Here is a 12,116-nt window from a genome sequence, read left to right on the forward strand (position 1 = left end):
CAAAAAATTGAAAATTATAGAATCTTTTCAAAAAGCTATTTAGAAAACAATAAATTAATTTCAAACATAAACCACATTTTTCAGATCCCTTCGAGCTTGTGTTAGCAAATACAACTTGCATCTGATAAATTAAGCCATAAACCAAACAGTGCAATCTAAGGGTTCCAAAAACATTCGATACTGACAAAGCTTTGTTTCAGTTTCACTGTAGCTAATGCTACCATTCACTTTAAGTGATTAGACTGATTTATGGCATATTATATAATAAAAGCCTATTATAAAAGATAAATTTTAAGATATATTTAATACTAATATCCACTTTAATCCATCCTCAGAAGTTTTGTGGGGGTGAAACTTGTGTTTTGTTTCAATTTCCCCATCACCAGCAGTCTCAATGTGAACCAAAAAATCTGGCTTCTGGTGAAAGCTGGGGATCCTGCACAGGATTTCTAAAATGGAAAACAGCAAAAACACTGCAGCTTTCTGAGAAGACATCTTGAGGATGTTGGCTCTTTACAATCAGAATATATTTAAACATGGAAATGGGATGGAAGAAGCTAAAAGCAAATGTGGGTAAACAAAATTAGAAGAGTCAAAAATACTAAAAAAAGGAGAACAAAATTACTCTTACAGTGAGCAGTAAAGAGAAAATTCTATAATTAATGTGCAAATGAAAAATAAAGTGTCTTTTTTTTTTTACCATTCATTTAATAAACTTGTTAAGCAGTTGATAATAAAAGGGCTATTTTAAGTAGTTTTCTTTTTCTAAACTCAAAAGTAATCACCATAAAGAAATAAAGTATAACTTTGTTTTAAAAAGTGAATAAACCACAATGTGTTTAGAGACCAATATCTTGAACACTACAGAGAACGACAATATTCTGAAAATCCAGTTTATTTTCCATGTGGACAGATCCAGTCAGTGTGATCAGTTTTCTGCATGTGTAATAATTTATCAAAATAAGTTTTCCCACAGACTCTTTTCCATCAACTCTGAAAATCCTGGTCTTACAACATACCCAAATAAAGCTCTTGAAAATCACCTCCTTAAATTTGGAAGAAAGTGTGGCAAGTCTTTCCTGTTATATTTACTGAACTACAAATGGCTAAAGAGCAATTTATGTTTTAAAACGTGACTAGCACAACAGTTGAGTTCAGGAAATTAACGTTTTAGTGCACTCTGCTCCAGTTTTAGCCAACATGCTACATTGTCCTTTTTTGACGAGGGGGAAGGCTGGGGACAGCGCCACACAAAGTGGACTTGAGGATTTCCATTGTACGAAAAGATATGACTCTGCAAGCAGAACAGTGTAAGCTGCCTTTTTTCTTAAGACCTGGACATTTTAAGACAGAAGCTTTGCAAAACATTACACAATTTTTTTATTATTAAATGAGAAACTCTCATTTGTTACATCGTCACATTGCTAGTCAGAGAAATGCTGCAGTGATGAAGAAAGTCAATGTTGGATCAACCAAAGTCCTCATTTCTACAACATTCATTTACAAAGAAATAATGTTCAACACAGCCCAACACAACATTCTTGGTTTTCTTCATATTGAAGTCCCCCAAAAAATCATCTTCTAATGGGGTATTTTACTACATAAATTATAGTTCTTCATTTTTACAATTCACCCCAAACTGTATGAGAGATGTATCACACTAAAATTTCTAAAGCTGTTAGGAAATCCTTCACACATCGTCGTCATCTGATGTGTCACTGCTACTTGTCTCTGTGTCGTCATTCTCAATAGTGGGTTTGAAAGTGCTGTTTTTCCAGGGTCCAAACTTGAAGTCACAGATCAGGCCATTTTTCAAAATACCATTTTTCCTCAGACCATTCTTCTGTAACTAAAATATCAACAAAAATAAACTGAATAAATAAATTATCCTCCAAGAGTTACTACAAACTAAGAATCCTCTAGTAATTAAACATAATCAAGAACACAGTAAAGGTAAATAGAACTCCACAGATTACGGTATCATTTCTGAAAAACTAGCTATATAGGTAATTATAGATCAAACCAATATAACAAAATATTTCCTAGGAATAAATCACTACTCTTGGGAGAGCTGCATTTACAGCATACCAAACCATTTATATATATACACATATATATTCTAATGTTTTGGGGTGGGTGGGTGGGTGGGGGTGTGTGTGTGTGTATAGAGAGAGAGAGACAGAGACAGAGAAAGAGACACTACTTATCAACCTATAGCCATGTAGATAGATATCTATACACCCATATTCACACAGCATTATTTACAACAGCCAAAAGGTGGAAGCACATCAAGTGTCCATCAACGGACGAATGGATAAACAAAATGTGGTACATACACATATAATGGATTATTGTGTCTCGGAAAAAAGATATTCTGATTGACCCATGCTACAACATGGATGAACCCTGAAGATATTCTGCTAAGTAAAATAAGCCAGTCACAAAAGGACAAATACTGCATGATTTCACTTACATAAGGGGCTAAGGCAGTCAAATTCATAGAGACAGAAAGCAGAGTGGTTGTTTCCAAGGGTTGGGAGCAACAAGGAATGGAGTTATGGTTTAATAGGTACAGATGTTCAATTTTACAAAATGAAAAGAGCTCTGGAGGTGAGTGGTGGTAATATCTGCATAACAATGTGAATGTAGCTAAATGCCACAGAACTGTATGCTTAAAAATGATCTAAATGGTAAAATTTATGCTATTTGCATTTTGGCACAAATTTTTTTTAGGATGATGAATCTACTAATATAACTAATTTCCTCAAAAATTTCATTCAAAGCATGTGAAAAGTGTTTGGAAGATTATTAACATTAATAATACTTGAAAATCACTTCTGTATGACCAGAACTATTTTCAAAAAGTATAATGGATTTGAAAAAAATTTTGAAAAACTCCCTCAGATTTCCCTCAACTCTACCATACATCTAAGAAACACTCCCTGGTGGCTCAGTGGTACAGAATTCACCTGGCAACACAGCAGATCAGGTTTGATCCCTGGGTTGGGAAGATGACCTGGAGAAGGAAATGGGAACCCACTCCTATATTATTGCCTGGGAAATCCCATGGACAGAGGAGCCAGAACGGCTATAGTTCACTGGGTCAAGAGTCAGACACGACTTAGCAACTAAACAACATAGTTGCAAAAAAGCAACTATGCAGACATTAAAATATATATAAGATGTTATAGGATATCAAAATTCCTGTGCCAAGAAAAGGATAAAAGTGAAATTACATTTGAGAAAGCTACTGTTGTTTTCTACTTATCACCAAGTCATTTTTTAAATGCCTGGAAAATGATAAATCAGACACATTCTTTACACTAATTTCTAAGTACTGTGGATCCATGGATTTAAAGAAATTAGCCTTGAAGACCTATTTAAAACAAAGGCAAATCTGACCTATAATGTGATGCTCAACAAATCCCTAAATAAAACTATCTTACCCCTTAAAAATGCTTAGTTATATGTTGTTCTGATTAAGGAAGGGCTATTTTTAAAGTGAGCTTACATGATTCAGTTCTTACCTGTTCACTAATAACCTGGAATTCTCTCATTTCATCCTCAGTTAAGGGTGCACATGTTTCATCATTTTCACTGTCTTCTTGCCAACCCATCTCCTTTAACAATCTGGAAAGGGGAAATGAATACATTTAATTTAGAATTTCACCCAAATTAAGTCCATATTTTATATTATGTGCAAGAAAATATGATCCATTATACAAAGTCCACACAAAAGATGTTATGTGCAAGAAAATATGATCCATTATATGCAAGAAAATATGATCCATTTTTTATATTTTATATTTTGTGCAAGAAAATATGATCCATTATACAAAGTCCACACAAAAGATGTTAGGGTTTATGCTTTAAATATCTTTCTGAAAATGAATAGGTAAGATTATGCCCAATAAACTTTTAAATAATCAGATTAGAATGAAATGCCTAATTACTTTATCTTTGGTGTAAGAGGTTCTCTAAGGCTGGAAACCTGCAAAAGGTTCTTTAGGATAAAAACTGAAGAAAATTTGCTAAATTCTTACACTAAAAGTAGAAGCAATACACCTCCCCATTTTCTTTAGGGCCACTACAGTTCATCATGTTCTTAGCTATTCATTAGGTTTTCTACTTCTGCTTTTTTTTTTGGTTTTTTTTTTTAATAATTACATCCCTTAAGCACTTGTTTTACTCCTTTTTATACCTAACTCATTTTTCAAACTGAACCTGTCACAAACTGACTACTCTGTAGACCTTTACACACTGTCAAACAATCTCATAAAAAATCAGTGCTCAGAGACTTGAAATATACCCACAATTTCACCTAAAGCCTTTGACTATGTGGAGCATCACAAACTGTAGAAAACTCTTAAAAGAGATGGGAATACCAGACCATCTTACCTGTTTCTTGAGAAACCTGTATCCAGGTCAAGAAGCAACAGTTACAACCTTTTTATGGAACAACTGACTGGTTCAGGATTAAGAAAGGAGTACAATAAGGCTGTTTATCGCCATCCTGTCTATTTAACTTATACACAGAGAACATCATGCGAAATGGCGGGCTGGACGAGTTACAAGCTAGAATCAAGACTGCCAGGAGACATAGCAACAACCTCAGATATGCGAATGATAATGGCAGAAAGCGAAGAAGAACTAAAGAACCTCTTGATGAGGGTAAAGGAGAGTGAAAAAGCAGGCTTAAAACTCAGTATTACAAGAATTAAGATCGTGGCATCTGGTCCCATCACTTCACGGTAAATAGAAGGGGGAAAAGGTGGAAGCAATAACAGATTTCCTCTTCTTGGGCTATAAGATCACTGTGGACGGTGACTGCAGCCATAAAATTAAAAGACAATTGCTTCTTGGCAGGAAAGCTATGACAAACGTGGATAGTACAGTAAAAAGCAAAGACATCACTTTGCTGATAAGGTCCATATAGTCAAGATTAGGGTCCTTCCGGTAGTCATGCATGGATTTGAGAGCTGGACGATAAAGGCAGAGTGGTAAAGAATCAATGCCTTCAAATTGTGGTGCTAGATAATGCTCTTGAGAGTCCCTTGGAGAGCAAGGAGATCAAGCCAGTCAATCTTAAAGGAAATCAACCCTGAATACTCATTGGAAGGACTACTGCTAAAGCTCTAATACTTTGGCTACCTGATGCGAACAGCCAACTCATTAGAAAAGACCCTGCCTGATGCTGGGAAAGAGTGAAAGCAGGAGAAGGGGCACCAGACGATGAGATGGCTGGATAGCATCACTGACTCAATGGACATGAGTTTGAGCAAACTCCAGGAGACAGTGAAGGACAAGGAGTGCTGCAGTCCATGGGGTTGTGAACTTGGACATGACTTGGCAACTGAACACCACCACACTATACCCACATTTTACAGATCAAGAACCATGATCATGTAAGTAAAAAATTTTGCCTACTTGATAGCAAAGAAGCAGAATTCTGGTTTTCTGCCTCCCAAGTTAATATACACTGCACCAAACTCTGTGGCCTCTGGACTAAACCCACACTTAGGAACAGATCATAACAGTGATCTGCACTGTCCCTTTTCATTAGCATTTCTTCTCATTCTCTTTCAAACTATTATCAAATCACTCTAATACCACTTTCACAATTACCATCCTCTGCCAAATATTTTCAACAGCTCCCCAATTCCTAAAAGAGCAAACTCCGTAACACACAATGACCACAAATTCAAATTCCTTACATTAGAGAAAGCACAGCACTAGAAGTGGAAGACCTGGGTCACAAATCCTACTCTATCAAAAACTAGGTATAAGACAGAGCTCCTCCTTCATCTAAAGCATTCAGAGTTTGACTAGATCTCTAAGACCCTGTCTTTGCAATGTATCTCTAACTCAATTTAGGACTCCACACTCTTGTCAAGTTATGCTATACATCACCCCTAAAACAAACCATGCATGTATTCTATTCTAAACATCCTTTCATATCCCCATTTAAAAATGACTACCCAGTACCCTTGCCTGTATTGTCTCAGCCTTTAAGATTTAATTTAGGTCCCAATTAAAACTTTCTAACTGGTACTCAAGCCATAATGCTATCTAACCCCAAATCCCTTTGAATTTTTCTGGCACTCATTTCTATTAAATCATTTGGTACTTAGACAAGGTAACAATTACCTCTCTGATGTTGAAACTATCCTCAATATTTTGATGATATACTGAAACTTGGTAATAACTAGTAATATATATGCCAAACTATTTCATTTTAAATTTTAATTTACGCATTTGAACAAAAAAAGTCATCCATGAGAACTGTATCACTGATACCTAACTTTTTAAATCAAGCAACATGAGTACTTAAATATGTATGTAACTTAAGAAAGTTTACAGGGAGGTCCCTAGTGGTCTAGTGGTTAGGATTAACGCTTTCACTATTGTGGGCTGGGTTCAATCCCAGGTCCGGAAACATATCCCACAGCCCTCCCCCTCGCTCCCCGCCAAGAGATTTACAGAAAATCTGAAGCCATGGAAAATAAATAGCACTCAATTTTCAGAGAAACACATTACAATATGGATGAACCTTGAAAGTATTACTGAAAGTAGACTGGTGGTTACCCAGGAAAGAGAGTAACAATGAGGTGTAACTGTAAATGAGCAGGGGTTTCTTTATGGAGTGAAAGAAATGTTCTGAAATTAGACTGTGGTGACAGCTACATAACTTCAAATATACCCAAAATTAATGAACCGAGTAAAAAAATTAAGAGTGTATATAAATTATATCTCAATGAAGTTGTTAAAAAAAAATCAATTTGCCATGTAAAATCAAAAGTTTGGGTAGAGAAAAATGTAAAAACACTGACCTGTGTTCTGCTTCAAGTGAACTAGAAAGAACATCAGTCTGTGGGAAGGCTGAAGACCGAATGATCTGTTGGGAAATTACTGAGGCATTGCCATTCTCTTGTGGAATTTCATTTTCATCGAAGTTTCGGTTTATATCCCTTTCTTGGTGAGTACTATTGCTGTTATGCAAATTAAATGAGTCGTCATCCTGATTTTCGAAGAGTTAAAAAAAAATTAGAGAATAGTTATTAAAAAAGGAAACTTTAATAGATCCTGGTTAGATTTTCATGGATAAAACATAACTGTAATGTTTATATAATCATGTAGAAAACAGTTTCGTAAGATGTAAAACTAAGTTGTGAAGGCAACTTACTAACTTCAAGTATTCACATCTATTCAACCAAAAATTAAAAGGACAAAGGCAGGCAAGATGGGGAAAACCAAAAATACAAATATGAACAGCAATCTTTTAAATTTCATTTTTGCACATCAACTAGAGTAAGAAAAATCTATTAAGAAAGGAATTCATTATTTATGCAAATAGCTAACTAGGCCTTGCTTTCATCAATATGAAAATATTCAAAGATCCTAAATAATATCTGTCCAACTATTCCAATGACATGCTAATGTCAAGCCCAAGAATTACACTACACGTTCAATTACCTTTTCTGAGCCTACATGGCTTTCATCTTCATGTTCCTCTTCCACTCTGTCCCTTTTCAATGCTTTCAAAAACTCACTCTTTTTATCTGTGCGCATTCGTGTCAGTTTGGTTAGACGAGGCTGCTGATTAAGTTTGTCAACAGGTGAAGAAGAATTTGAGCGATTACACTAAGAAAAAAATTTAGAATGTTGATAAATACATAGAGAACTAATATCAACATAAAGTTCACAACTATAATGACTTTCTATTTCACTTTCTTCACAATATACAAAATTGATTTTAAATTGTATTTTCTACTATCCTTGTTATTTTTAATCTATCGCACTGAATGACTAAATATAAAATCTTTCTTATCTGAGAAACAAAGTCTGATAATACTAAGACCTATGATTCTAAATTAGGAGTTTTAAATACTATTTTATAAAATGGATCCTGAAATTGTTAAATATTTTTATATATATTTTTTAAAAAGCAGTTTTAAAAACTGTGTTCCACAGAGTTCGAAGGTTCTAATAATAGTTTCCAAAACGAACTAGTATAATTATTTATGCACAGGTACACTAAGGGTTTATCATATAGAATTTCACAAGGGAAGTTTTGTGGAAGAGCAGAGGAGCGTGGTAAAGGGACTTGTATTGGAGTCCTTTTATTTTTCATATATTGAGAGTGGAATACAGAAGGAAAGAGAATGTTGGAATTCTGTGTCACAGGAATTTTAAGCCTTGGGAATACATCAAAATGCTTAACTTAGCAATAACATCTGCAGACTATAATGAATTGAAGCCACAATTAACCAGCTGGTAATGTGGGTCCTTCTAGCATAGCTCTAAAATTCTATGACTGAGAACTAGTCAATGAGGGGTTATAATATTCCATTATAGTACCCAGAACAATCTCAGTTATTACAATATAGTCACAAGTGTCTTTTGTCCCTGAACTGGTCAGGAAAGTCCCTCATCTAAAAGTTTCAGAAAGCTGGCCAAATGAGAAAGAAATGTGTAAGCTATTAAGTATTCAAAGTCAGTAAATATACATCTTTCTCTCTTCTTCCTCCTCTCCATCCTGAGTGTTGATACTAATAAAATGTCCATAATCCCCAAAAGAAGAGTATATAAATCCTGATTTTTTAGTCAAGGTTTAATCCTACATCATAGCATAACTTTATGACAAAAGTAAAAACATCTGTTTTCATAATTCTTTTCTTAAAAATTACTCTTTCTGGGGCTTCCCTGGTAGCTCAGTGGTAAAGAACCCACCTGCCAAGCAGGAGACGTGGGTTCGATCTCTGGGTTGGTTAAGATCCCCTGGAAAAGGAAATGGCAAACCACTCCAATATCCTTGCCTGGGAAATCCCATGGACAGAGGAGTCTGGTGGGCTACATCTATGGGGTCATGAAGAGTTGGACACAGACTTAGCAGGAGACACGGGTTCCACCCCGATCTAGAAGATTCCACATGCCGAGGAGCAACGACACGTGTGCACCACAACTATTGAGCCTGTGTTCAAGAGCCCAGGAGTTCCAACTACTGAGCCCACATGCTGCAAACACTGATGCCTAAGCACCCTAGAGCACGTGCTCCACAAGGGAAACCCAGGCACTGCAACTAGAGAGTATCCCCCGCTTGTCAAAACTCAAGAAAAGCCTGTACAGCAGTAAGACCCAGCAGAACCAAAAATAAATACTTTAAAAACTCCTTCTGGTTAATGGGTTACACATGTTTATTTTACCATAGAATTTGCTACACTTTAGGTTATTTGGACGTTGTGTTAGAAATTTTTTAAATTAATCCTCCTTAAATTGCAAAATTAGTTAGCAAACAGAGAGAAGTATCTGAATTCTAGAACTAAAGTCTCTTACTTTAATGAATTTGTTCAATGAATCTATGCCTTTTGTTCACTGTTAATTAAATTACCATGATTGAGATACGTTTGGCTTCTCAGGACTACTTTTCATTAAATGCCATACCTCTTTCACTGAAGTTGTTGATGGACTAAAATTCTTGGCAGTTGATTTAAAAGCATTAAAGTTGCCAACACCGTATGTAGACTCATGAGGGAAAGAAGTCCCAACTTTATTTTCTTTAGTTTGGCTTTTCCATTGTGTAGGCTAAAGAAAAAACACACAAACATTAATTAATGTGTATCTAAACAGATTACATAGAGGAAAGAGAGAACAAAATGAATAACTATAAAATAAAGATGACTAAATATGACTTAAAAAAACAATTATTTTGTATCTTAATCATTTCTACATGGTTCTCTCTTCTTTTTTTTTAAACAAATAAAATCAAAATCTGGTATTCAGATAAAACATTTAACTACCTTGCCTTTTTTCCAACTTTTATAAACCTTAAGTTAGGTTTCCTTTGCCTAATACCAAGAGAACACAAGTGAGAGTTTCAAAAGCCTAAAACTGAAGATGAAGGACAGCATTTTATACCATTATTAAGCAAATATATCACAGACCCATCTGGCAAACACGTATTTACAGATTTCATTTACTACTGACTACTAAAACAAGAAAACATACACAGACAAACACACAAACCACTTAAAAGATAATTAAGGATACACAATGGCCCAACACTTTCCACTGAGAAATCAGCAGCCCATCAATACCCTCCCCACTTTGATGTGAATTTTTCAACATTTGGCCAAAGTAACTCAGTTGATATCAACCTGTAACTTGCATGTTAAACAATTTAGAACTTACTTTTGTAGGTGGAGCAGCAGGTTTAGGAACTAAGCCTTTATAAACACTTGGACCAGTCCCATTCTTAACTGGCTGTGACTGAAGATTTCCTACTACTGGGAATCCAGATAGTTGTAAGTCTTTTGTATTACCTTTCTTAATGACCAGCATCCTTTGAGTTCTAGATTTAGGATTCGGGGGATATTCTGTATAAATAAAGCACGAGCAACAGTTATACAGTTTAGATTTTAGCATAAAATTAAATCACCAAAGAAAAGCATATTCCAAACTTTACTATATTTAAAAATAACAGCTGCTTCTTGGATAAAATGACTAAGCTATGTAAGTATGAATTATATCCTTGCTTGAGAAATAAAGCTTCAACAATCATCAGACCACAGCAAGGAACTGAGCAATGTCAAGTAACATTCAGAGATGAATTCAGTTAGATAGTAGCCTAGAATGCTATGACCAAGCCAAAATTAATTACATTTGAGTATATTTTTAGATTATAAATTTCATCCTAACAAGCTCTTAAGACTTGAGATACAAGATACATTTTCCTCTTTTCTATTTTGAAAAGAGTTTTCCTAATTCTTTTTATTTCATTCATAAAATTACTACCAATAAGAAAGGATCTACAGTCCCTCTATTTCTAAATTCCTGCTTAATTTATGACGAATGAAAAAGGGAACTATGTTTTCACAATACCAGTTCATTCAAATATTTACTAGCCATCCAAACTAAACTGAAGGCATTGTGCAAGCTGTAGGGGATCCAACTCAATCTTTGCTTCTGAAGATTATACTAGAAAGATTTTCTCAAGACAACTGAATTTGCTAAAATATGAAATTTAACTTCTAGAGTTTAATCAGTTAATGTGTAACCAAACAGTTAATGTGTAATTAAACAGGTGTTACAATGAGCACGTTCCCAACAATGGCAGTGACATGTCTTTCTGCCTACAGAAATACTCTGAAAGCCATCAGTTTCGCCACTGAAGAGTTTTGAAGAAAAGAATTAACTGGAAACAAAACTGCAGAAAATGTAAATTAAAATTAGTTTAAGATATGATCCTATGAAACAGTGAGTAATACAAATGTACATAATGATGGCCTACATCAAACAAACTTTCTACTGATTTATCTCAGAAACTAAACAAGGACTACTAGGGACACAGAGGCATTCTCAAAGTCCCTCTGAAACTTAACTCTTCAAACTATAGAGCTGATAAAGTAGTTCATTTATTGTAATGCTAAAAAAATAAAAGAACCTGAGAATTCCCTGGTGGTCCAATGGTTAGGACTCAGTGCTTTCACTGCACAAGCCCTGTGGTATAGCAAAAACAAGCAAACAAATGAAAAAACATACCACCCAAGAACCTAAAGCAACTGAGAAAAGATTCATCTTTCTGAAAGTTAAACACTGAAAGTTTATCTACTAGGGCAAACATTCCAACTTCTCAGCTACCTACAAAGGCCCAAGATATGAAGGCTAAGAAAAATATTTTCAGGCACACAAGGACACTAATTACATCACCAGTATATAGTTTTTCTGAAAAACTAGCACACTGAAGTCAAAACGAAAATGAAGAATAATGTTCTTACACAGAGATCCAATGAAGAACATTAGAAATAGTGCTGAACAATTTTAAGTTTTACGATTACTTCTGGTAAGCAGAAGGTGACACCATAAATAAAATAATAAAAAGACTCCTGAAATTACCAATTCTTTAAATTAGAATATAAGAGAAAATCTTAACAGTCTAGTACTCAAAATCTAAGTTAATGAACCTCAAGAATCTGAGGGATGACTGACTGATGCTGGGAAATGCAAAAAATCTAAGTCTCTAAGGTCTGATCTCAGAAAAATCCAAGTGCTGAAGTAGGAGGTGGTCTTATCTGTGCACCACAATAAGTTCATATATGACTGGCAAAGACTTCTATTCC

General features: G+C 34.9%; 1 protein-coding gene across 10 annotated transcripts in view; it reads right to left on the minus strand.

Moving 5' to 3' along the window:
• Window positions 1-879: 879 nt before the first annotated feature.
• Window positions 880-12,116, minus strand: part of GPBP1 (GC-rich promoter binding protein 1) — a 65,479-nt gene continuing 54,242 nt past the window's right edge. For all 10 annotated transcript variants that reach the window (XM_059878785.1, XM_059878784.1, XM_059878783.1 and 7 more), the window contains 6 exon segments: window positions 10,189-10,373; window positions 9,442-9,582; window positions 7,474-7,641; window positions 6,831-7,018; window positions 3,528-3,630; window positions 880-1,849 (listed from right to left, as the gene is read on the minus strand). In XM_059878785.1, the coding sequence (XP_059734768.1) occupies window positions 1,691-1,849; window positions 3,528-3,630; window positions 6,831-7,018; window positions 7,474-7,641; window positions 9,442-9,582; window positions 10,189-10,373 (944 nt within the window). In that variant the 3' untranslated portion in view covers window positions 880-1,690.

This window comes from Bos taurus, chromosome 20 (assembly GCF_002263795.3).
Source record: "Bos taurus isolate L1 Dominette 01449 registration number 42190680 breed Hereford chromosome 20, ARS-UCD2.0, whole genome shotgun sequence".
NCBI lineage: Eukaryota > Metazoa > Chordata > Mammalia > Artiodactyla > Bovidae > Bos > Bos taurus.